This window comes from Anopheles aquasalis, chromosome 2, assembly GCF_943734665.1.
Source record: "Anopheles aquasalis chromosome 2, idAnoAquaMG_Q_19, whole genome shotgun sequence".
NCBI lineage: Eukaryota > Metazoa > Arthropoda > Insecta > Diptera > Culicidae > Anopheles > Anopheles aquasalis.
This window is the reverse complement of record NC_064877.1, coordinates 72,844,176-72,870,646: the sequence shown is the minus strand read 5'-3', so window position 1 is coordinate 72,870,646 and position 26,471 is coordinate 72,844,176. Positions and strand designations below refer to the sequence as shown.

General features: G+C 49.3%; 1 protein-coding gene across 2 annotated transcripts; it reads left to right on the top strand.

Moving 5' to 3' along the window:
* Positions 1-8,509: 8,509 nt before the first annotated feature.
* Positions 8,510-23,285, top strand: LOC126569545 (homeotic protein caudal). Of its 2 annotated transcripts, XM_050226719.1 has the most exons (3): positions 8,510-9,639; positions 11,461-11,520; positions 21,055-23,285. In XM_050226719.1, exons 1-3 carry the CDS (start codon positions 9,003-9,005, stop codon positions 21,672-21,674), a joined length of 1,317 nt encoding a protein of 438 aa, XP_050082676.1. In that variant the 5' UTR covers positions 8,510-9,002; the 3' UTR covers positions 21,675-23,285. The 2 variants fall into 2 exon arrangements, with proteins under 2 accessions (XP_050082676.1, XP_050082677.1); XM_050226720.1 differs by lacking the exon at positions 11,461-11,520.
* The last annotated feature ends 3,186 nt before the right edge of the window (positions 23,286-26,471 follow it).

Sequence of the window (26,471 nt, the reverse complement as noted above, 5' to 3'; positions counted from 1 at the left end):
AGTTTGAAGAACACAGATCTCCCGTAAAAAGCTCTTTTGTACAAACGTAATCGTGATTATTTAATTTTAATGATCCTCATTTATACCATTCGTTATTGCTTTCACCCTACGGACCGAGGTGCCGCAGAAGCAGAAGCACTGTCCTTCAACAGTGTCCTGTCTCCGGTGAAAAAATACATTCGCTACCTGTAGGGCACCGGTGAGTTGAGCTGAAAGGCGCAGAGGTAAACCATTCACCAGGGATCCAAATAAATATTCAAATTATTCCTTAAAACTCCGTATCCCATGCTGTAATTGCTGCATCAAAGGCTAGGAGGTTATAGAAGCATCATCATAAAGTGTCGCCTTTTACATAGACAGTTGGTTTGCCCATTGTGCTACCACAGCATGCATTTACAATGCACCGAATTGTTGGTCTATTGCACATTTGCCTAAGGCAGTATGGCACCTTCACCTTCACCATGTCCACGCGATACATGTCCTGATGGTTCATCATGAGCCTTTCTTCCTGCGACACATGATTGCACTCATCACCCAAGACAATGCTCCTGACAGGCTCGCAGGCTGGCTGGCTAGCTGATTGATATGGATAAGAAATTGACGTACGATCCTCATCTCGACTGTGAGCCAGGTACCCGGTCATGCTGTGCCTATGCCTTAGGTTTGCCTATGCCTTTCCTGTGTCAGCTCCATTACAGGTCCCGGCGTAACAACAACAGTGTGAGACCACCGGTGTCATATTGTGTGCCATATTTCATTCAAAGAACGAATTGCTCCAGAAGGAATCTTCGCTCACTTTCACCACCGACCATCGACTACCATCCGGGTGAGCTGGCCACTCTCGTCGTGGGTCGTATTAAGATAATTGAACAACCTCGGCGCACGTAAACGAAACAATAGCAGCACGATATGGCACGGCTTTATGTGCGGCGTTCGACATCACAAATCATGACTCCATTAGACGCGCGCGCCCAGAGGTGAGGTCTGCTCGCGATATCACTCGGTTCGGTGCGAGCTGCCATTTAGAGTGATAATTTATGATTGTGGTGGGATGGTCAGTTTGCAGAAAAAAAAAGAAGCAAAATCTCCCTCCACCGATGGACTCCGCCATCACATTGGAAAAGCAACAGCAATAATTCATCTCGCTTAAAAAGGGACAATAATGCGGTTTATTGAGCTGGGGCAGGGGTTGGGGAACGGTAAAGGACACTTTCATACCCATCATCATCACCATCACCATCATCATTGACATCGGCATCAAACAAATACGCGGTGCAGTGGAGCTCAAGCAACGATGTAATTCGTTTCGCGCTTCCGGATTACCGGCTTTCAAATCCGCGATGTCGGTCAGTCAGGCCTTTTCCCACTTTTCCGACACTCTCTGCCACTGTGGTCACGCACCGGGGGGACACCCCGCACGGCACCGAGAAGCTTTCCCATTCTTCCGTGCCTTCTGGAAAAGAAATACGATCACCGACCGACCGACCGACCGACCGACCAGGCCTGCCAGCCGATCGCCATCTTGACTAATTAAGATAATTAAATTAAAATTTTCAGAAAATAAAAATTACGCTCATAATTTATATGGGGGTGTCGTAAAAGGAAAGGGGGTGGGTGGGAGGACTGCGCAGAGACACAGAGAATGGTCACGTAGTGGTCGGTGTGGCGTGGTGCGGCTGTTGCTGGATGAGTTATGATGGGGTTACGACTCGGAAGGCCACTGGATGGTCGGTGCCAGGGAAAATGACCTCTCGTCCCCCTACCAGCCTACTCCACCGCTCGGCTGGTTATGTGAAAAGTGGTGTACGAGAGGTTTTCCTTTCCCTTCCACGCTACACGCCGCCACGCCGACCATATAGAGAAAAACCATATTTGGGCCGCCGAACCGCACCGATTGTACTGCTGCTGCTGTTGTGCCCATCCACCATTGTGTGCCAATGGCGAGCACTCGAAACGTTACGCTCGAACTAGTGGTATGTACCGAAATAGGGGGGAGGGGAGATGGGGATGGTTGAAGGATTCAACTTCGTGACCATTTACATTTTATGATCCTTGGCACAGACCGCTGCTACAGTGTTACCGGCTACCAGGCTGCTGGCTGCGCACAACTGAAAACGGGAGTCCACAGTGGCCAGACCGCGCTCGGAAGCGCACACTTTTGCACACGCGCGACTGAGCAGCAATCACGCAAGGTGTTACTGCTGGTGGACGCCTTTTGGTCGTTGTTTTTTTGGTGCGTCCGAGGTGTCAGCGAGGTGTGTCCGATCACCGGTGACCCCTCTGCGAGTGCTTTTGGGGTGGGTGAATGGAGGTTTGTTTTTTTGAAAGAGAAAAACACGGCAACACATACAAAAGCCTTTCACCAGATTCGAATTCCGCTGTCCTACTGACACGCGAGACAGGGTGTTGGGAATATACGAAGTCCAGCTGCAATTGCTTTTATGAAGACGCCTCAGAAAGGAAGCTCAGGTTCAGAAGGTCCATTCCCAATGGATTCGTCTCGCATTTAGAGAAACCTATCCAAGCATCCTCTGGAATCCAACGCGGAGCGACACTCTGTCTACTAGATCTTGAGCAGACTGCTGGTATGGGATAGCGAGACTTTGTGGTTGCTTCCGCCACCACCGAGGATTTCTGAGGCCAATCAATATTGACCCAGGATTAGGACGTCACCAAAAGACCGCATTATGGCAACGGGCAACACCTGCAGCCATGTCAGCTGCCATCGTCACACGAAAGGATGGTGCTCTTAAGCTGCCAGCGACCCTTTCACGGTGAGGCAGCGGTGACGTGGTCTTATAACATTCGTCGCATTATCTCCTCACGGTCCCCAAGACCCCAAACACGGGAAGAACGTAACACCCGTCAAGAAAAAAAGTGTGAGGTACGTGTCCTCTACGTTCTTTAGGCTAACCCGCTGTCTCCAAAAGCTTTGCCGAGGGAATCGAGGGAACGCCCGAGAGGGCTGGAGCTGAAAATGGGTTCAGAATTTATAGCGCTATCACCCTGGCCTAATGCCACGCAAACACACGTTAATTGTGTGTGGTTAGCGTTTGTTTTCTCTCTGCTTTTCGGCTCTTGTTTGACTGTTTGCTTGTACAGGCAGAGCGTTTTCCAGATACTGCGCTGCTGCTGCGACTGCGGCTGCGGCTGCTGCACCAGCAACCTGCCTCTGGGACCCTGGGTACATGGAGATCACGGCGATCACGTAGGCTGATGCTGATAGTGCGCGTTGGCGCGATAAAAGGCAGACAGCATTTGGGACTGGTGAAGGTGGGACCAACTTGACTCGGCGAGGCCGAGGTACAAAGGTCGATCGAACTGAAACTGCGCTGTAGATGATGCTCCGATTTTTTCTCTAATTTACCAAGCAAAAGTCTAGCCAAACACTCCGAACTCAATCAATTAACCAAAATTAAGAATAGAAGCAACTAAAACGCCACACCTTCGCTCAAACAGTCCTAGCGGCTTCTTCAAGATAGTATGATCCCAGTTCAAATACGTAACGTAGGCACCACACTCCGACCCCCGGACATTTTTTGATTTGCCTTTTCTTTGGTGGCCCTTTGGTGGCTATGGTTGCCCACAAATCTTCCCGGTTTCTCGGAGACTGGAAGGGGCCACCATGGACTCAGAGCAGAGCAGACCAGAGTTTTATAGGGTTTCCACGATGTGCTAGCTCACGGTGAGACGCTGCTTTACAATGTTTGTATATTTGCCGGATAATTTACTCCAAGCCCAAGGCGCTGGTGGTGACCGGTGGTGTGGTGGCAAAAGGTTGCCCCGAACGGCCGCAAGGGTCAGGTCAAGGCGTTTGGAGTTCGCGGGCTTCGTTTGTAGAGCAGCGCAGGAACCATAAACGCAGGCCCCGTAATCACAAAAGCCTGTCCGCTTTCACTCCCTTTTTCCCGCTCATCGGCGATCATCGGTGTGGCTGGTGCGGGGAAGAAGAATGGTGGCCAGCGAAGCGGCTGTTTACACTTTCCATTACGGTACCTTACGACCGTTATCATTCTGCTTTTGACCTCCTTGTTACGGATTGATCGTAGCAAACATAGCCAGAAAATTGATTGAATGCTGTCGGCTTCATTGCTGCGGTCATTTTGATGATTGAAGTTGCTAGCACGTGACATCCACACCTATTAATGATCATTTAAATTGAAAATATAGAATCCCGTATCTAAAGGAACTCTTGATGCTCAACTTTATCCAAAACACTCACCAAGCGGCAACGTTGTACGCCGTTACAAACGGCGGACATGGACACCTCTGGGTAGTCAAAGTTTTTGTGCTTGTGCTGGTTCACCGTACCGAATCCTTCGGACGCTAGCTCTCCCGGTGGTAATTAGCTAGAAAAACAAATAGTATTACCTAAGTTTGCAAATACCGGCGGAGCGAAACATTGCCGAAAGCACCACCTCTTGATGGTCACCGTAGCCGCGCCGTGATCGATCGGTCGTTAATACCATGGGTAATACCGCCCTTTCCTCGGGTAGCCTGCTGGCTGCTAGCTTCACAGAATCCAAAGGACCCTAAGGGTCCTTCGTTGTTAATGTTTTTCCCTTTTTTTGGTTTTGGTTTTGCGATCCAAACCCCCTCCTGAGGGTACTGGCGTAATTCGAGGTGGCGGCTACGAAGTGTTATGCCGGGTAAGAACACACCTCACGCGAGCAATCGAGTCGCGCGGAGCAGACGAAATCGGGACCAAACACAAGGTACCATTTACACGCCGATTCCGACGGAACCGACGGGTTTCTGCAGCCTCCTAGGAAAAAGCCGGGTAGTGGAGAAGGTTGCAGGCTGTCCTGAAGGATAAAATAGAGGAAAAAAAGAGACAAAAAACCAAACCCCTGACCGAAGATGCTGCATCCTGGGATCGCCGGTGCGCATATATTATGCGCATAACCAGCGTCTGTTATGCTTGCGTTTTAGTGTCTTTAGAGCACTTTGTTTCGCCAAACCACGCCAAACAATAGCGCGGCTAAGGTGGTGGAGGAGGGGACGGCCTACCGGTGGGCCAGCCAGGATCCATTGTCTTCCAATTACGTTTTATGGCGACTCATTTGCCAGAAACAATTCGTCCTTTTGTACTCCCGATCGGTAAGGGTTCGGTGCGTGCGCATCAGCGGGCGATTTTCTGATGTCCCGATGGCCGATCGTGTGGAATGATTAAAGAGGTCGAGGTAGTAGTTGTTGTTTTTCCCTTTGCCCTAGAAATTAGCGTTTATTGCTTCTGCCCGGAGTGGCTGCTGCATGACTGGATGGTCAATGTTTTGGCTTGCAGAGGAGGTACGACCACGTCGAAGGATCAGGATCAAACGAAGCCGTTCCGGGGACACATTTGTTCGCAAAACTGATTCGCATCCTCTACCAAGCGCATTTTCAGTGTGTCCTTAACTAATTTGATGGTAAATAAATGGTTTGGATCACCATGGAGCACGATCGAATGAGTTCCATTTGCGATTTCATGCAGCCAACGGTTACTACGACGGATTGATGGCCATCAACGCCAACTGCGGTCTATCTGAGAATGGATTATCCAACTATCGATCAAGAATGCCTTTCGAAGCGACGCTCCAGGAATCGCAAAATGCCGCTTCCTACGCGCTACGGTCATTAGGTCACCGCTTGGGACGTAGAACGAGTTCCAGTTCGACGAAGAAGAAAAATTGCCACAATAAAGAAGAAGAGAAAAGATCCGCCTCTCCTCCCGTCGCCACAGATATCGTTCATCTGACCGTTGCATATGGCGAATCCGCGACTGCCCGGGTATGGCCGGGAGTGGGACGGACGCGCAACGGCGACTCGCTTATGCGCGCACAGGTCCCGAATGAGGCGAATGTGCACACGATTAGTATCCGTCAATAGGCTGGGGCCAGGCAATTAACGTTTAACGGCACCTGTAAAAAATTAAACAGTTTGATTAGGGCCATCAAAAGAATCGCGGCCTTTATGGTGGTATGGGACCCAATGGTCTGAGGGAGGTTTTTGGGGGGCTGCCTGGACTGGTGCGCCTGGTCGATGGGGGAAAGGGGGCCAATATTTTATATCAACGATGACATGTTGACGTCCTATCATTTTCAGAGCAGAGCAGTCACCACGAATTCCTTTACCACGGGATGCGGAAGGGGTATAGGAGAGGCGAAGCGTTTCTTATCGAGCGATCGACATTGAACCGTATCGATTCCGGTTTTTCGGGACGAAGCATCGTCGATGGCGATGTCTAAGACAGATTACTGAATGACCAAGTTTCGATACGCGATGAAGAGTTATTCTGTATGTTGTGCTGCTCGATCCGCCATGTCCTTGCAGAATGGTAGGACAGAGTCAAGCAGAAATATTGCTACAGGTCGCCAACCCATAATTTCTTCGCTAGTTGAATGAAGAGGTAATCATTGCAGATGCATCAAACGCTGGATTAAGGTATATTTGGCACACGATGGCGAGGTGTAACAATACCAAGCCTCACGTGACGAACTCTCTCTCTCTCGAACACCCCAGTCTCCAGTATCATCGATAGTCACCACTCGTATGAGCTCGGGAGGTTGGAAGATACTTTTTTTATTGTTTTACCCTCCGTACCCCCGTGAAAAGGTACATCGCCCAATGGCCGCAAAAAAGGGAGTTTTATTTTTGCTTTTGTGCCAAAAATATATGTTTTATTGCCATGTACCAAGACACCGCCGTTGGCGAATTTCTTCCAGTTTTCCACCGACCGAAAAGAGCTGTCCTTCTGCCTTCCTTTGCCCCCTGGAAACGGGGCATTAGAGTTGGGGTACTTCAAAGGGCGCGATGGTACTTTTCTTACCTCGAGACCAGTTTGTTGTTTCGTGATGCGTTACAGGCGGTGAAAACGCGGTGCTTCGGCACTGGGCACGATTCGGGGGTAGGATATGCTCCAGAGCCTTTCGAGATCCCTTTTTTGTAACCGTTTCAAGACGCATCTTTAATCAACGGGCCAACATTGATCAATTTGGAGTCTTTTTAATGACTGGGTCTATTAAATGAAAGTTGCTAGTCTAACATGGGAATTGCATTCCAAATTTGAATTATGATTTCACGTTTCGATTGCATAAACATTTTTTTAATTTCAAAATTCGGGTATGGTTTTGGGAATATTTAAATTTAAAGAGAAGTGAATATTGTTTCTTCCCAAATGCATCTTCGAGTAATCAACAGGAATATGTAGTACAACATTGAATTTGTCATGCAGCATTAACGTAATTAAGCATTTCCAAGTAACTGATTCTATCGCTGCCTACGAGCCATTTGGAGTAACTGAAATACACATTTTTGATACAAAATATTTAATTTAACACTTTAATGTATGCTTTGGAAACGATCATTTTCTTTATAAATGATAAACAACTGCCAAAAAATTCCGTAAAATATTCCAAACAACATATTGATTAAAGTTATTCGCGATAACTAGCATACCAAAGGTTCAAAAACAAAATTCAAAGCAACATTAATTGTTTCAACAATATGCAACATACTGTTGTTGTTATTAATTACAGAAATGATAGAAAAAAAATATGAATGAATATTTATGTTACTTCTTACGGTGGTACTTCTTCTACGAGACACTTGGGCCAATGCCAGAGCGCCCTGCTAATACCTCCAGTGTAGCTGGTGATTTACAATATGAATCATGGTATTTTAATATGTTTTCATCTTATTTTGAGCCTCATCTTTGCTACGTTGCTTAAAGCAAATGTATTACTCAGCAACTTTTCGTTTCCTTAGCAACGATCGCCGTTCGATCAATTTTAATTCGCTTGAATAATGACCAAACTGGAATTGACCCTTTTGATGCTGGCCTTGTTCGATGTGCTTCCCAACGTCCAAGCTAATGCGATGAAGCGCATTCCAGGCTCAATCGCAATCGCGTTTCGCAAAAGCTACTCCATCAAACTGCTGGCCGCTCAGTTATTGTTTGCGTCGCTGTGTAGCGACCAACCAACGAACCAACCATCATTGCCGCCAGTGGACGCTTCATTAGCGAAATGGGAGTCACCCTTCAGCAGCAGCATCAACGCTCGCTCGCGGACCGCTATATTTCCTGCTCCCCTCGATGCGGATAAATACGGTTATTACGGACGCGGGGGTATTAATCAAACATCATTAGCATTGCGGATTCTATTCCAGTCCCTGCCGACGATGGTGGTGGTGCTGCGGCCTGCAGCAAGGATCCTCATCGTCGTCGTCGTTGTGCTTCTTCTTTGTTCGTTTCCTTCGTGTTACCATCACGCACGAGTCACCGAGCAAGATGGCAGACACAAGCCTTGAAGTTGTGGCCATAAACACCCTCGGCTGAGCGTTGTGATTGGTTCGCTCCGAGCTGACACGCCTGCTTTTCCGTCTGCTCGCTCCATCTCTCTCCCTCGCACTGATCCTTGAATTCCACTTTAAGCGGAGGCTTGCGATAAGGAACGAGGTGCGCTGTGACGAGGGTGTCGAGGGCCCACGGGACAAGCCATTTTGTTAGTCGTCGTTCGTGAGCCGAAGCTGGAAGACGGGCCAATCTGCTCCGTCCGTCCACCAGTCAGTCTTGTTAGCAAACGTTCAGAATTCAGCTGGATTTCCGGAGGAAAAGCCGAGAAAATCCCTTGCAGCTTGCAGCGGATGTTGATGTGAAGTGTACTTGTGTTTTGTGATACCGGTGTGTGTCTACTTGTAAAACGGAAACATTGGATTGTAAACACACAGAAAGGAATCGACAGCCAACAATGATGATGGTTGGGATCTTATCAAACAATGAAGCGTAATCAGCTTCGGTCTTTGCGCTGATCGGAGGTGAGTGAGTGTATCGAGAGATCAAGTGGAAGTGTGTCGAGTTGTCTGGTTGTGTTGTGAGTAGTGAATAGTGAGCTGTGAATGAGTGTAGAGGAAGCAGACGATCCGTGCTGTGTGATCGAAGACTAGGATCAACTGGGAAGGAAGAAGGAAGTTGAGTTGAGCAAGTGACGAAGCAGAAAAAAAAACAAACTAAAGCCGCAACCATGGTGTCGTACTACAATCACTTTGCGATGTACCCGAAGAACCACAGTGGAAATCTGTCGTACTCGGCCACTTCCGGATGGTATCCGAGCAATTACCAGCATCAGCCACCGCACGCTCAGTTCATCGGTGATGGCGAATCGTCTCCGCAGCCCATGTACTATCCGCATCCGCACGTGTTCCATCCACAGTCCAGCCCGGATTGGAGCGGTCACGAGAATTTCCCGACGCCCCCACAAACGACCCTATTGCCCCACGGTCCCAGTCCCGGCGGTGGTGGCAGTGGCCTCGGTGGTGGTATTGGTGGTGCTGGGGGTGGTGGCGGAGGTATCGGTCTAAATTTGGCCGGACCGGGCGCTAACCATCTGCATCATCATCACCATCATCATCACAGTAGCAGCAGCAGTGGCAGTGGCGGTGGCGGCAACAACAATGCCGGAAATAATGCCCACAATGACCATCTGGCCGACGGGTTACACAGCATACCTTCACCCCCGATTACGGTCTCGGGCAGCGATATGTCGAGTCCGGGCGCACCGACGGGATCGGCTTCACCGCAGATCACGCCACGTCCAACGCCGGTCAAGAGCCCGTACGAGTGGATGAAGAAGCAATCCTACCAGAGCCAACCGAATCCAGGTTAGTAGCATCTTTCATCCTTTACCCTGGAATGCTAATTCCCCTCCTGTTTGCCCCTTTTTGCTCTTTGCTGCTGCATGATGCCATTTGCGTTTTTTTTCCTTTCTTTTTTCTTGCTTCGTTGCTTTACGGCCGCACCACCCTTCTATCCGCTATTGCTTGCTCCTTGTTTGAATTATGATTTATGCCCTCCCCCAACACCCGCTTTCGAGTGTCATAATTATGGTCCTTAATAAATGGAATCGCGATGCTTCAGCACGACGCCGACTGCCATTTTGATTTGTTCTCGCCATCATGCATGGCCTGCTGCCATCCAAAATCCGACCTTTTATCCGAGAGACGAGTGTCCGGACGCTTTATTACCCAAAACATTCCATAAACCTCACCATACCATGCCATGGTTACCGTGGTAACGAGGCTGCATGGCATCTCCAGAATCCCTCGATAAGAAAAAGACTGCGGAGAGGACGATGATCCTGAATTCCCCGGGAACCACCACGGGAGGGCGCACAGGGTGCGTTATAAAACGCGGTCGACGAGCAGGACGACGAGTAAGACGAGCAGAAGAAGCACCAGCCTGTGCATCCTTCCTTCCTCCTTTTAGACGTCTTCGACCGCAACGAGCGAACGAACGAACGAGCGAAGACGTAGTTAATGGATTGATTTATGTCACCGAGTGACGGCAGTCGATCCTTCCTTTGCTGCCTTGGAGTGCGCTTGTTTTATGCTTTATGTTACCAAACTTTAGCACAGAACATCCTGCTGGCACATCCCGATCGCATAACGAGGAGGAGAGAGGAAGACGAGCGCGCGCACGCGTTATTGTTCCCATTTTTATCGATGACGTGATTTATGCACACCGTCGTGCGCGCGTATGTGTGTATTTGGTGTGCAAAGGCCACACGGTGAAGGACGCGCGTCGTCGTATCTTGACGTTGACGAGGATCTCCTCCGAGAAGGGAGCCCGCATGCTGTATGGGATGGCGTGGACGTTGCCATGGTGATCGTCAACCATCAAATCGCCACCCGATGCTTCGTGCAAGCGTCATGCACGAAGCATCGGGATGGGATGGTGACGGTCACCACCAGACGGCGTCCCTCCGAAGCACTTAAGAACGGTTCTGAGGGCCGATTGCCGCCATGTTGGTGCTATCCATTAGCACCCGAAACCCGGGGTCCATTTCGTTGGCCTATTGCTGCTTCTTTTTCTTTTTCTTCCTTCTAAAACAATCGCTTGGTAGCCGCTCGGTTGCTGCTGCCGCCGATTAGCGTCTAATTTCGTTTACCACATTCGAGCCATGCTCTCGCTGGTCGCTGGTCCCCGGTCTGGACCATTACCATCCTTTACTACCGTTGGTTTGTTGATCTTCCTCTCCCCCCTTGTGGTGTCATTGCTTCCTCCCGTTTGCTATCCCCCTTAGCTCTGTTTTGCTCCATGTTTTGCCAATGCATGCCCCACTCCGTTCGTTTTGTCGTGTTTTTGGGGATCACCGATCACCGAGCAGCGATCGGAAATAATAGCCCGTAACAATTGCATCCTTTTTTGCTCGATTTAACATAGAATACCATAAGCTCGCCTAGCGCCTTGACGTACGCACGTTACTCACCCAAAGTCCATTCTCTTTCTCTCTCTCTCTCTCTCTAATCCATTTCTATCGCTCCGCAATCACGGCCCGTGATCGAATGTGACTTGTGGCCATCAACATCAAACACAAACAAACAAAAATCGACAACAACAACAAAATCCTTCCACTATTGTGCCCTCGAATTATTGTGTTTGTTACGGGGATGCTTGTGTCAACTACTCTTCGTCTATCCCAGGACTCCTCAACATCTGCTCGGCACCATCGCTGCAAGACTTCGCCCCCGTGGAATCCGGTGGTATGCAACCTGAACTTTTTCTTCCATTTTTACGCCATTTTTTTATGTCAACTATCGATGCCAGCTTTTGCCCTATTGCTCCTGGAATGTACCTCTCCCCCGAGCGTTCGATTCCGGTTCCGTTTTTCGTTTGATTTTTCGTTTTTTTTTTCGTTTTTTTTTCATTTCACGACGCATGACGCTGGAATTAGATTCATAACCTTCTTCGACTTCGATTTTGCTTCGATTTACCGTTCCGGTTCCGGTTGACTGGCATTTGAGTCCAGCACAAAGACGCGGACGAAGCGCCATTTTGTGCTTGCATGCGGTGCTTACGCAAACCTTGCCTCAACTCACGTTTGCCTATGACGGTTTTTTTTCTGCCACGGATTGAAACAGGCTCACTAGTCAGTCACCAGTGCTGGCCAAAGGCATTAACTCGCGATGCATGAAGTAGCAGCAGAGGTAGAACGTTTCGAAACTCACAAAACCCCCCTTTTCGATGGTAACGTGCGCACACAAATACGTTTGAATATTCATTTGGAATCACCACACCGCGCACACCGTGTTGCCTTTGCCGCGTTTACACAATTAGTCTACCGTTAGTGGCCAGATGGGTTAGTGGCATGGGCAGGAAGGAGCAGCGCATTTGAAATGAGAAAAACGCCTCACCTCAGAACCCCCCATTGGCAGCGCATGGCAAAGAGCGGATGGAACGGAAAAGCGTTGCGCTATTAATTTATTCGCTTTACGTATTCTTTTATTGCATTTAATATTTATGGTTGGGCCCCCGCAAGCGCGATTCATTCCACCAGCTCTCCACCACAACCACCAAAGAGAGGGCTATTTCTCTTTCTGTCTCACTGTCTTGCTGGCCTCGCCACGGTCTCTAAAATCGGACTCCAAATAGGACGGCGAACGGTGTAACAGGACAGGCAGGCCAAGAGAGTGAAGGATGAAATCTTTAAATGAAATCTCGCGTGAAGACGACGGACGGGGACGTGGAAGCGAGCCAACGATCAACCGTTCCGTCTGCCCTTTCTTCCTTCCTTCCAAATCGTGATCATGAAACGGGGACCCCAACAATGGCTGCCTGCTAATAGAGACGAAATGGATGGCTTTCATCCATCGGTAGAGACACAGCCTAGGCGTAGCGAGCCGTATAAGGGGGCAGGAGGAGAAGGCCTTTAGCCGATGATCTCGCGGTTCGATTAATTTGTAAACGCGAGTCGCTGCATAGACGGCCATTTAACAACCATCTCCCGACTTTCGAACCGCAACCAATGCGTCTGCGGTTGCTTTGTTTTGTTGAGGGACGCGGGATTTAATGGTTAGCTTCCGTCATCCTTTAATCGATTCTCTTTGCGTGTGTGCGAGGGTGTTTGCTGAAGCATTATTAAGGTCTTTAGGGCGACGATCTTTAGTGGCAAACTGTATTTCTTTCCCGTTTGATTTCATGGTACTGCTTTCATGGGTTTTGTACAAAACAAAATGACATCGTTTGTGTAAATATCTTCCAAACAACTATCGCAGCACACCAGCACTTTTCGCAAGCACGGTGCACCCCGCGGTTTATGATTCGTTTTGCGTTGAGCGTTTCCCTTTAACCCACCCCGCTCGCTGCTGTGCGGATGCGTGTGTGTTCGCGTGTGATTGTGTTTCTTTTTGCGTGATCCTCCCCTTTAACATCCTCCTCACCACCCCTCCAAAAGCGATGCAAAACGGTGCTTGAACATGCGAAACCAAAAGCAACACAACAACTTAGCATAACGACCACCACCAAACCAACAACCAAAACCAAACCAAACCAACAACCGACAAAGTTGCTAATGTGTTTTTCTTTTCGACCCGTTTGCATTTTTGCAGGAAAGTGTAAGTATCTCGCTAGAGTACCGGGGACTTGTTGGCCAGTGTCTCGCTCGCTCGCTCGCGCTCCTCGCGATCACCACGCACACCACACCTGCGCGCGCGCCTCTAGTACAGCCCTCTACTCCCCTACCCCACCCCAAACCTCTCCCTTCTTCTAGTACCTTCCCAAAATGTCAGGCGTTTGATACCTACGTGATATGCTTCGCTCAGGTAACGCTCTCAAAACCATATCTCTCACAATCGTATTCCTTGATCTTCTTTTTTTTTACATTTCTTCCTCATGTTTTTTTGGTGGTTTTTTCTTTTTCTCTCTCTATATTTCTCACTCTCTGTGTATCTATTTGTTACTGTTGTTTTCTTTTTCCCTTAAAAGATGCGATCTTGTAGCTCGCCTTGACGTTCCTATTTATTGCTTTCTGGGGCGCGATTCTTCGCGATACCCCTCCTGGGGGGACAACGCAAACGGAGTGACGACATTCCACGAGTTAAAGGATGTGATCTGGCGCGATTGGGACAACCAACAATCGTTTCCAGACAATCGAAATGCCCCCATATCTATAGGGTTTCCTTTCCACATTTTTGGGCTTTTGATAACGCTTCAGTCACTTCGATTCCAGTGCTAGCAGCAGCAGAAGCAGCAGCACAATGTTATCGCTCCGAATTCAAATGCGAACAACTGGAATGTGTTGGTTGTATGTGTGGCACACATACATAGATGTGCAGACCGTAGTTTTCCGTGGGTATTCCCCGCGATGTAACACAACATATGCGACTATCCCCGGGTCGTCACCATTGCGGCTCGTGACGTGCTGCTGCGCAATAATCGATCAAACTTTTCCTTCGTCATCTGCCATTTTGTTTTTCTGCCCCAGGAGTTCTGCGGCTGCCATGCACGGTACCGCTAGATAGGGCCATTAATCTGCTTCGAAACCGTGCCTGTGGTGCACGATCCTGGGGCGAACGATTTTTATCATTATTTTACGTCAAATGCTCGTTGGCGCTTATCGAAGAACCGAGGTCCGGGTCCTGGCCAGTGGAGTTAGGAGGAGTTTTTTTTCGGGGAACCGAGAACTAACCATGGATTCCCTCCATCGGCTCGCGTTTTTGGGCTTATCACGGCACACCGGGTCTGGTTTGATTAATCGATTTTCTGCTTTCCGACTCCCCGGCTAGCTACAACGAACCCCAATAGCTTAAGGTGGCCTACCGCCTGACACTGGTCATCAATCAAATCATCGCGATATCGATGACGTACGCGGGGCCACGGGATAAACGAGCATATGGGCATTACCAATCCTTATTAGTACGCTGCTGTTGTGCGGCCATCTTGCATGCAGAACCCCCCGGAACGAACGCAGTCCAAAAGCCGAGGATTTCGACAACATGCACGCTTTGTTGACGCAGTTGTGCTTTGTCTTTGTCGAACCCAAAGTTCGCCAAAAAAATCCGCTTTAAATAAACAACATTTTCCCGTCTCTCTCTCTCTCTCTCTCTCTCTCTCTCTCTCTCTCTCTCTCTCTATGGTTCCGTTCAAACCAGGACTTTCCGTGTATCGGCGAGCCCTGGTTAGTTTGCCATATTGTTGTTTTCCTTTCTCGAGATGAAGGATGGTTTACAACATAATTGGACCACGGTTCTCTGCCCGGTGCCCTGCCTTGCACCGGCGTATCTGGAGCGTTTCCGGTGAAGAACGAACCCCGGGTTGAGTCCTTCTTTTGAGCCAATCTCGCTGTCTCTTTGCCTTCCGAGGCGAGGCTCACTCACGGGGACTTTCCCGCAAATGGGATTCCTTTCCTCATCCCATAGCTTGTTTCAACGTCGACCTTCACGGTGCGATAATGTGATTATATTATTATGGTAATGGGTCCGGGTGAGCACATTCTCACATCTTTCCCTTCTAGCTCTCTGTTGCCCGAGCACACCTACTCTGCAAACACACACAAACACGCATTTCGGTGCCATCAAAAAGGATGCCGTCGTCTGCGGGGTAAGATAACCGAAAAATACCTCCAGACCAACGAGCAACAATTCATATTTACTGAACTGGGTCGATGTGAGGCCGGTAGACGCCGTTCCATTCCGATATGTGTCCTTCGCACAAACGGTACAACAAACAACAACCAACCAAGTGCCGCGACGCGACGATGTGGATGCAAAACAATCTAGTTTTCCACGGACGACTCCAGTAGGCATTGGCACATTGGGCTTGCGGTACGCAGGGAGTTCGTTCGGTCGAGTGACAAATTGCGATCCGCCATCTGTCATCGTGCTCTCCTCGCACTCAGCAAGCCACGACAAATCGCGTGTGTCCCCTTGGGTGAAATTGAGAAAATTAACCAAAAACCCCCTTCCCGCCTTGCGGTTGTCTGTTGCGGTTGATCGAGTTAAATGAAAATGCTCTTCCAAAAAACGATAATTGTTCCCCTTTGCACGGATGGATCCACGTTGGAATGAATTTTCATTTTTTCAGTGATTTTTTCTTGATAAAAAGAGGAAATGTTTTGCGCTGAATGTACACAGGAGTGTACGAATCGGTTGGTGTGTTAGAATCACGACCCTTGGTCATCATTAGCCAACTGTCATCATCATCATCCCGAGGAGGAAAATGCGTGTACCTTACGTGGACTACGTCCGGTCAACAAAAAAAAAGAACTCTTCTTAGGACACTCTACGGAACGAAACTGATAATAGATTTGTGCCACCACCTTCGGTCGGTATCGGCCAAGCACACTCACTCACAAGGATAACGCACATCATCTCCATTTGAACCAGATTTGATGGCTTTTGTGCCCGCTCTGGTGTTGCTAGCAGACGGGGTCTCGGGGGTACATTGTCGGACATTTTATTCGTTTACAGCACACAGCGACTTACGTACGACTGTTGTGGCGCGATCGTAAACATTAGGACAGCATAAATAGTTGGGTCCTTAAACGTCAGTTAAGGGACATCATTCCAGAAGTGCGGACTGTGCCGTTAACCGTCGTCGTTCCGTTTGCCTTACCGCCGTTCCGGTTCGGTTTCGGCTGTAGTTCCACACAAGTGGGTTACCATGGCAACGGAGATGCCATCCGCTTGCCGTTCTTAGCTCTTAGCTTGGTATCGAAGCCGCCAGCCACCTTGTGGTACGCGGTACGTTGCTTTCGATGCGAACCGTCTAGGGCCGCCGCTTTACGATTGTTTCGTGAGTTACTTGTGTTCCTCCTTCACTACACAACTCGGTCTCGGAGAGAGGGGTTAGGGCAGTTTGGTTTTTGGTCGCCATATAGTTTCCCCTGCGACTCTGCAGAGCCATACGCCGAGCAAGGGGGTCTCTCTTAAGTAGTAGTGGCGCGTTGACTAAACGATGAACTCTTCCTCCGTCCCCATCGTCGGTATTTGGCCGGGGTGTTTATATTTATAACAACCACTAGGACACACACAAGCACACACGTGCCTGGTAGATTGGTCGTTGTATTTTACCACTATTTTATTGTTTGTTTTTATTGTTCTTAAACCGGGGATGTCCCGGCACTTGTGATGAGCTGGATTCATCCAGATGTAGAGAGAGAGAGAGCGAGCTCGCAACATAAGGATGGTAAGGTGAGCGTGAGCATAAGCATATAGATAAATTTAGGCACGATTAGGTCGTAACCGATGCTCGTTTATAGCAAGACGACGCTTGAACTGCGCCAGTGCTGCTTACTCCTGGCAAGTTTAAGGTTCTCATTCTCTCCTGAATTCTGATATGAGCACCGAAGTCCTAAAAGTTGCTTGACAAAACATTTACATTGGGGTTCGATTGGTTCCATGTGTTTTTTATGTCGTTTTCAACTGGATCGAATTCTTGTTTTCCATTCAACAAAGTTGGTTCCAGTAGAGACCACCCCGCAAGAACGTCTAGCTGTTCCTTTCAAAGACCGAAGACCACATCTTCTTTTCTACTATCAAGCTTTTGGCACTATTTGCAAACTAACCATCAGGCCGTAACGAATCACCAACCAATAGAGGGTCTGTGACCTTGAAATGGCACTGCATGACGCCAGCCCACCGTGGAAACCATTCTCATGATCAATTATCCGTGTTACGCAACACGCACCCGGGAGTCGAGAAGGTAAAGAAACAACAAACCACATCGTACCACTCATGGCCATCACCTCACCACCGTTCCTGCAGCTCGTTGACAACTTCAGGAAGCACAATAGACCGATGGTGGTACCCTGAAGGCCCGATACACTCCCAGCAGGACATCCCAGGGAAAGGACGAGCGGTTTTCGTCCATAATGTCAAACCTACGCATCCGGGGCGATGCGCTACCGTATCTGGCTGTTAGACACAGGCACACAGGCACGGTTGTGACAGGCCGCAAGAGAGGCAACCGTCCTCCTCCTCCTTCTCCTTATGATAAACGCACCCCCGGGGAGTGCGTAACGAAAACGAGTGATAGTGTGCCATTATCCCTGTGGGAAATGCGGTAGGCCGTGTTGGTGGTGTGGCCATCGCACAGGAGGAGGTTTTGCTTTGATTTGAAACCATGATGTCCAAATTGTCACCAGCGGGCTCGTGGGTGCGAGGTGTAAATGAGGCATTTCATATTGTCACCCTCTCGTCCTGTCCCAGTGAATGTCTTACTCTCTCTGCCAGGGCCAGAGTGAGGCCAGCCAAATCATCTGGCCTGAAGATGGCTCTTGAGGGGTTTGCAGAGTGTTCGGAGTTTCCTTCATATGGGAATCCCTTCACGGGATGGATTGATTGAGTCACAATCGATTGTCAATTTGTGGACCCATACAATCAATTGTGGGCAAAAGAAAGTTGATCTCTCGCTCCTCTTTCTTTCCGCCCTTTCACGACGGTGGTAGCAGAGATAAAGGGTGGAATTACAAGAGGTTGTTATATATGACCCGGAATAAAATTTGATATCCATTATTGTATTGATATTTGCCATAAAATAAGGCGTTAATACGTTTATTGCCATTAGATTATGGGGTAATTATTGACGATGCGCCGAGATTCTCGATTGGAATGCACCGGACCGTCCGAGGTCTCGTACGTCAATGTACGAATACATCCAAGTAGCCGTGGGCGCACGAGACACTCGAACGAGCCCAACTAACACACTAATCCAATCGTGTGACAATCGCTCGATAAACACAGCGGAGCTCGAGTTGAACATCAAACCGACAACGTGGCCTGCTGTTGCTGCTGCTCAGTACCTTTTGGAATACGTGGCAGCACCGGAGCATTGGGGTTACGTATCCGAACCGACCAAACAGTTTGAAGAAGATAAGAGAGAGGCCTCGTGCGATTGGGACCATTTTTCGGTGACGTTCAAGCGTACCGCGCCATCTTCTACGAGCTCGATAGCTAATGCGACGGTGATCTGGACCATCTGGCACATCAACACATCGCGCACACCGGTCGTAGGTTGCTTTGATGCTCTGGATCAACAGAGTCGTACGTCCCGAAAAAAAACATCAAAGCAGCAACAACTCAGTAGCAGGGGAGGGATCAATTTGGTTAATTGATCCGACTGGATTACGGAATGAAAGCTCCCCTCCGGTCCGGGGCGTTTTTGATCGGTTCCGCTCTAGTATCGGTTTTCTGAAAGGCGAGCACCGCGATCGCGTAATCCATCTGTCAATTGATATTATCAATCATCCATCGTGATGCCTCCCTTTGGATGCCGCATGCCACGGCGGCATGCTTTGATTTCTCGGCAGTCCTACGGTTGTGGTGTGGGCACGACAACAACAGCGACAAGGCCCCCGTTTGCACCATTTGCGTACATTCGCGATGACGGTTGCACTGGGGAAATCCGGACTTGGTGGGTGGTCATGAATGGATTACGCGATCCAATATTGAATCCATCGCCTCGCCTCTTCTTTTCCACTCGGGCTGGCCACGGACTATGGCGGCGGTTTAGTGCGATTTATGCGTGCAGGTGCTGCTGGTGTTGGGCCATGGTTTGCGGACTCATCAGACGATCCCATTCCAACCCGAAAAACGGAATCAGACCACAGTATGCTGCTGTGTTGTGAAACGTGTCCGTGACGTATGGTGACGTTGTCAGCGTTGTCTCCTCGTCCGTTCCGTTCATTTGAAGACACCGACACCTCTTTGAGGCTCACCGACGAAAGGGTTATAGTTCGTTATCGCGGATTAGGGAGCGGCACGCTTTGAACCATCCCCCCCCCCCCCCCCCCACATTGGCGGGAGGCTCTCGTCATATCGGTGTTCTACCGATTCTAGGTCTCGCCAGATAGTCACCAAAGTCCGTCAACGCAGCAGTTGACGAATGTTGAGTTCTTGTTCCATCCACAGAACTTCTGTGTCCACAAATCATAACCTTATTCGGATGCTATCCGGGTGCGGTACCAATGGTGCAACCTAGACCCCACAAGAGAATCCGGTTCGCTCTCTTGGGCACCACACACCGATGCCCTCCTAACCTCTTAAGGCACACCTGAGGTCCGCACAAAACAAGGCGGCCCGATATGACAATTAAAGGCAATGCAACCATCACACTCCGGTCCCCGCGCGATCTACCGAACCCCAGGAAGGGGTTATCTTTATGTCCGCCATATTAAACAGCCAACGATGGCCTGATAAAGAAGATATCGCGGAACTTACCCGAATGAACGACCACAACAACGCCAACAACGCCAACAACGCCAACAACGACGACGACGACTTATCTGTCTGTGCCTGGACGGTCGTGCGAATGTCGTGTCAACTTGTTGGTCACCGAGACTTGTGACACCAACGCGAGGGATTGGGATTTTCCCCCCACCACCACACCGTGGAGCCACGTGGTACAGTTGATGCAGTAGATTCTCCCCATTTGCGTCTCTTATCCGACCTGCGCGAGGGGCTTTTTGGAAGAAATATCCGCAAACCACGAAGCTCGTGGTGCTCTGTGCGCAGCATGATGATGATGATGATGATGAAGATGATGAGTTGATAAGCTGGGCACCATGGTGATGTTGAAGGTGCTGGCGTGAAACTGTTGTGGCATCGAGCTGCACAAACATGACGCCATGACGGCTATAAGCTTATCGCCCGACTGTGGCCAGTCCAGGGCGACGCAACTGACTGACTGACTTGAGCCAAGAACATATCGGAGTTGGACGCAACCGCAATCCGCTCCCCAAAAACCACAATTCGTCCAGAGGCAGAAGCAGAGGTTTTTGGGGTGAGTTGCGCGATGCGCCGGCTCGTGTTGGCCACGCTGGCGTATAAGCCAAGCGACAGGGCGATGGAGGATAGGGACACAAATATTGACTCACGTACTACGGACTGTGGAGCCAAAGGGGGCCTGTCCCGCACACTCTCCCTCTCTATCTCTCACTCTTTCAAGCTGCAGTAAACGCAGTGAAGCATTTGAGGGTCTCTCTGAACTGCCAAACACACAACACGACAGTTAACACACGGCTTGTTAACACGGAAAATGAGTTGTCACTAATAATTGCCTATTGACACATTCACCACCATCACCACCACTACGAGCAGCAGCACCAACAGCAGCATCAACAACAACGGCAACATCAGTGCCAACAGTTCCTCGCAGGCACTCCAGGCCAGGCCTGTTTGTATCGAGCAACGTTCCTCCATCGCTTCCTTCTCCCCCAACGTCTTGACTCCCTTTTAACGGCAAGAAATTGGTATCTAATCGAGACGTCTTGTTTATCTCTCTCTCCTCGTTCTCTGCAGGGAAAACGCGCACGAAGGACAAGTACCGGGTGGTGTACACGGATCAGCAGCGACTCGAGCTGGAGAAAGAGTTCCACTACACGCGCTACATCACGATCCGCCGGAAGTCGGAGCTGGCCCAGAATCTGCAGCTTTCCGAGCGGCAGGTGAAGATTTGGTTCCAGAACCGGCGCGCCAAGGATCGCAAGCAGAAGAAGAAGGCCGAAAGTGGCAGCGCTGGTGGTGGCGCTGTTGGTGGTGGTCCGGGAAGCATCGGTAGTGGTATTGTTGGTGGCGGATCGGGTGGTGCTGGTGGTGGCCTCGGAATGGTCGGTGGTCCTCACCATCACCATCATCATCTGGGGCCGCAATCGTTGGTGGCGCACTCGCAATCGGCCGGCCAGAACCATCCGCACAGTCTGCTGGTCGATACGAAACCGAAGCTCGAACCATCGCTCCACCTTTCGCATCTGCACCAGATGAGCGCCATGAGCATGGGCATGGGCTCGATGGGGCTGCACCATCCGGCTCACCATCACCTTCATCCGCACCTCGGTGTGCCGTCGGCCTCGCAGCACCTCAACTCGGTACAGGGTGGTGGCCCCGGTTCACAGGTGCCCACCTCGCTCAGCATAATGTGATGCGGCTAAAGTGAAGCGCGCACACGGTCGCATGGACGCACACAGCCTCGGTTTAATTTATTTGCTGTTCACCGGTTCCCCCCACATCCTCTCGTCCTCCCCTCCTTCACGTCACCTAATCCTCATCCAGCCAGCAAGTGCGTTGCGCAGAGCAGAGACACACAGAGATTAGCAGCATCAGAAGCAGAAGCAGCAGACAACGCGCACAGCCTTAGAACAAACAAACGAATGCATTTGGTTAGGGGAAGGTATGGAGAAGCTCCGAGAAGCTCTACTGTAAACTGTATGTTGGAGAACGTGTTGGACAGGTGATTGAGGAGCGCTTGATGATAACTTATCTTCTTCACCCAATCATCGATCACATCGGATCATCGGTTGTGGTTGGTCCAAAATGGTACGTGGGACCAAGCGAAGTAAAGTTAGCAAAACGTTTGTCCGACTGGGAACTGCGGAGGGGTCGTGAAGTGGCTTAAGGGCAATCGAAGAAGAAAAGAATAGAATAGATAGAGAGATCGTAGGGACGCGAAGACGCAGACGGGAAGTGGCGGCAGTAGTGGCTACACAAAATAAAATCTAATTCAAGTGCAATGTATAAACGAGATATACTTTTAATGTTACGCGAAGCATTAGGACGCAGCAGCAGTAGAAGCATTCTGCGAGTAGAAAAGTAGTGTAGAGAGAGAGAGAGCGGCGCCACGCAGTATCGTCGTCATCGCATTGGTAGGGAATATCGGGTCATATCCCTCCCCGCACAGGTGGAACAGCAACAGCTGGTGGTGGTGGTGGTGGTGGTGAAAGACCGCGAGATGACAAACGGAACAACCTGCCACCAACCGATCGACCTACTGCTGCCGGGGGGAGGGATGGGCTCTGGGCACAACCTGGCCTTACCGTTTTTTATGGGTTAGATGTTCTAGTTTTAATGGCGATGGCGATGGCAGTAATAAGGGGGGGTGTGTACGCGCGCGCGCGAGAGAGGTGTTAGAAGGGTTCGTGGAAGGGGAATGGAGCATTCAAGGTCGCGGAGGGCGCTGTACCGCTAACCGATGCGCGAATCCGCCCGATTCCGCCCGGCGCAAACATGCAAAACGTGACGCGATGATGAACGGGACTCATGGGAGACGGCCCAGTTCCTTTCTCGCGGCTTGTTTGCTTCATTTCTTCTTCTCAATCCGACCTTGCACACAGCACACCTTACCAGCTTGCTTACCTGTATTCTTTTTATGTGTTTTTTTGAGATTCATCTCTAAGAGATCGTGCTGCTAGTTAAGATTAAGAGGTCACCCAAACATCACACCCAACACCCTCACACACAAGAGTTAGGGGTTCTCGGTATCTGCTACGATGTTAGTGATCGAGACGGTGGCTAAGAAGAACGAAAGAAGCTTACATTTAAGGGCCCACTGTGCGGAAGAGTATTAAACAATCGATTGTAACTTACTAAAGGTAGATACAAAAGGAAAATGTGAAAATAGTGAACTAAAAAGAGGGGAGAAGAAAATAATGTTGTAAACACACACATACCAACACACAAACACACCTAAAAACACTGTTTTGCTGGCGTAGAAACTCAAGATGCAACTCAATAAAGTTTAGTTTCCAAAAACCCTAGTAACCTCCTTGCTTCGCGATTCTCTTCTCTTCTTAAGATGATCGTGGCGGATCGTAGTTGGCCTTTCGGCTTCAGCTGACCTTTACCGGATCGATGGGCCTCGATTGGATGAAAGTGGCGTCCCATGCCCTTCGTCGCGGTATCGGAATGTTCCGATAAAGCATCTGCCTTTTAGGTCGCGGAATCAGATCTTCTCTGATGCCTTCGCTTACTTACAACAGCAACACGACAAGAGCAAGCACCAACCAACCAATGAGGAGGCTGGTGACTGGTCTGTCGAAGGTGCTAACAGGTTCACACGGCAGTGAGAATTAATTGACGTGCATTCGGCACCGAATTCCCACGGTAATCCCACAAAAAAAAATACGCTGCTGGACCCTGGTGGCAGTTCATCCTTCGGCCGGCCATCGCCACTGAACCGTGGCTAGCAAACAATGGTAGCGCGAGCGGCCTTTGGAGGTTGTGAAGTTGTTGAAGGTTGCGATGGTGGTGATGACGGCTGCAAAAACTGAAGCAACTCGGTCGAGATTGGTTAAAATCGTTGACTGTCTGAAGGAAGGATGAGAGACATCGCATTGTTGTTTCAGGTGACCAGCGTGGTCATTGGGTGAAGAAGGTACGACGCAACGACATCGAAAGGCGAACAGGATTGCGCAAAATGTGATTCAATTTAGGCACTTTTAATATGGCAGCATGTGTGCTTTTGGTACAATTTGTGTTAATGGGAATAATTGGCAACGAAAACTTAAATCGAATAAATAGAAGTTCAATAATCCCCTTTTTGAAAAGATGATTTTATGGGAGCGATTATTTTCTGCTTTATAATCCAATAATCATCGGAAGCGAATGCGTTACTTCAATCTCTTGCCCTCCTAAACTTACTATTCTCAACATACGGTATGTGAAGAATCGATTTTCAAAGTTTGAACAATTCCTCCGCCATGAAAATGCAGCAGTCTAACTGGCAAAAGACATTCGCAGCACTAAGAATGGGAAGAGTTTGCTCGTGATAACCCGATAGAAGACAATCTTCTGCGAATTCTATTTCACCCAGCATTAATGTTTGCAAAGCGAGTTCCGCGAAATGATAGCCCATGCTCAGGCTTGTTGCTATATTCTGATAAAACGTCTTACTACTTGCCTTCATTTCAGCCACAGTCAGAATACAATTCGTTATGTCACTGCCAACGCAATGGAAAATGCCATGACACAGCGTTTGAGCCCAAATTTGTCTCGCTGATATTATTAGCTAAAGGAATAACAAACCAGTTCGCTTAGTCTAATGGATCTAATGGGCAAAAATGAGACAAAAACCAAGCATTAAGTCCTCGTGGGTGTTGAAACAATAAAGCGAATGACCAAATCACATTAATAAAAACCCAACGCACCAGGTGAATCCATCAAATGATTTTTATCTCTATTGCTCAACAGGTCCACTGGCGTTAAAATCCATGTTCTTGTTGACAGAAATTTATTTTAAATCCTTCCATTTTCCTTCCCACATTCGATACAGTAAGCCACTCTTTTGGAGTTTGAGCCGGATGGCCGGAATGAATACTATAAACATGACCATGGGGCTACCACTCACACTCCCCAGGAGTTATACGACGACAGGATAGCACCATCGCAATGCATCCGGTGTTGCGGAAACTACAAAACCCTTTTCCTGGCCACCGGACACTCTTAATCCCTTTTTAGGGTAAGGTCAAAGCCACAGACCACAGACCAGATGAGAGCGAAAGAGGGAGAGAACAGTGAAACAAAAAACTGATCCACTTTGGCATACGGACAGCGCGGATCAGACCGCGGATCATAAAACGTAATCCAAATCTGCTTCCTTTTTGGTGCCAATAAATCGATCATCGTTAGGCATGGATCGGAGCTGGAGCCTACACGCCAACAAGTGGAGCAACGCAAAATTGGCCGTCCATGTTCCAGCTCTCTTGGTTAGCTGCCTTTATGAGCTGCCAGCAGTGTTGCATGAGCCGTTGTGTTGACCATCCCAAAAACAGGGTCAGACTAAGCTGAGCAATCTTTCTGAAATTTGCATTTCCTTCGAACATACCGAACCGTTGTTCCAGGCCATTGTTCTGGCCATGTGGCGCGATGTTCAGCCGAGGGTTCCGGAACGTTTCTGGAACTTTGCTGCTGGACTACAACCTTCTCGACCGCACTGTTGCTAGTTCGCTCTGTTTCCCCCCGCAAACTTCTTCATCAACTCATCGCTCCTCGGTCGACGCACCTACATCGATTCACGAGCAAATCGAGTTCGGTCGCGCGCCCTCCCTCGTCAGACCGACCACGAGCTGCGCAAGTCCCGAGGGAGCTGTCCAATTTTATTGGTCATCGGGGACCGGGGCCGGCGGACAGCCCGACAGCCGGAATCGTAGCTGAAGGCAGGGCTCTGCTCGTGCGCCCTGGTGTGTTGGGGTGGCCAAGACACGTCGTCGTCGTCGTTGTCGGCGATGAACTGTGAACTTGTCGAAAGCCAAATATCGAATAAATAACGAGCAGGCCTGGCTCGTTGTAACGCGTTGGCAAGGCAAAGAAGGACTTCGCGACCGACCGAGACCGTGCCAAGAATCCAAACGTGGAGAAATCAGCGGACCGTTACGGCTGTGCTGAAATGCGATACTTAAAGTTTGTTTTGCATAGACAGGGAGTATCCGGAGCAACGCTTTAACTGTCGCTATCCTCTCATCGGCCCACAAACTGTGTGTTTCATCGTTTTTCGTCATTAATCCCCGCCGGAAAGCGTTTGTAGAAGCATTGCTAATAGACGAAGCGAACGTTCTGTTGGCTGGTGAAGGAAGTTAATGATAAGCCATTTCCTGCACATGTCGACATGAGGAAACACGAATGCCAGCTCCGATCTTGGAGTTATTTATCATGGAACAAATAGCGGCAGGCGGAGATTAATGCGGAAAATCTAATCATTTTCCGGGAGATTGGAGCTCGCAGAGAGAATCGACCAATTGCCTCGAGTCCTTTCGCCAGTGAGCATTTGATTCGACATCGTAGAGCTCAACAGTACAAGACAACTATTGCAGCGCATTGTTTTTTCAAATAATTTATAACACCTGGATTAAAACGAAACCCTACCATTGCGCTACAAATCTAAACATCATCGATGAACTACGGAGTCCAAGCGGACAGTCGTGAATTGCCGCACAACAATTGACATT

Bases quoted from the DNA above. Each gene is read 5' to 3' on its own strand.
- LOC126569545 (XM_050226719.1), top strand. From the start codon at position 9,003: ATGGTGTCGTACTACAATCACTTTGCGATGTACCCGAAGAACCACAGT. The intron at 9,640-11,460 runs GTTAGTAGCATC...CGTCTATCCCAG, and splicing joins CCAGAGCCAACCGAATCCAG to GACTCCTCAACATCTGCTCG. The intron at 11,521-21,054 runs GTATGCAACCTG...CGTTCTCTGCAG, and splicing joins CGCCCCCGTGGAATCCGGTG to GGAAAACGCGCACGAAGGAC.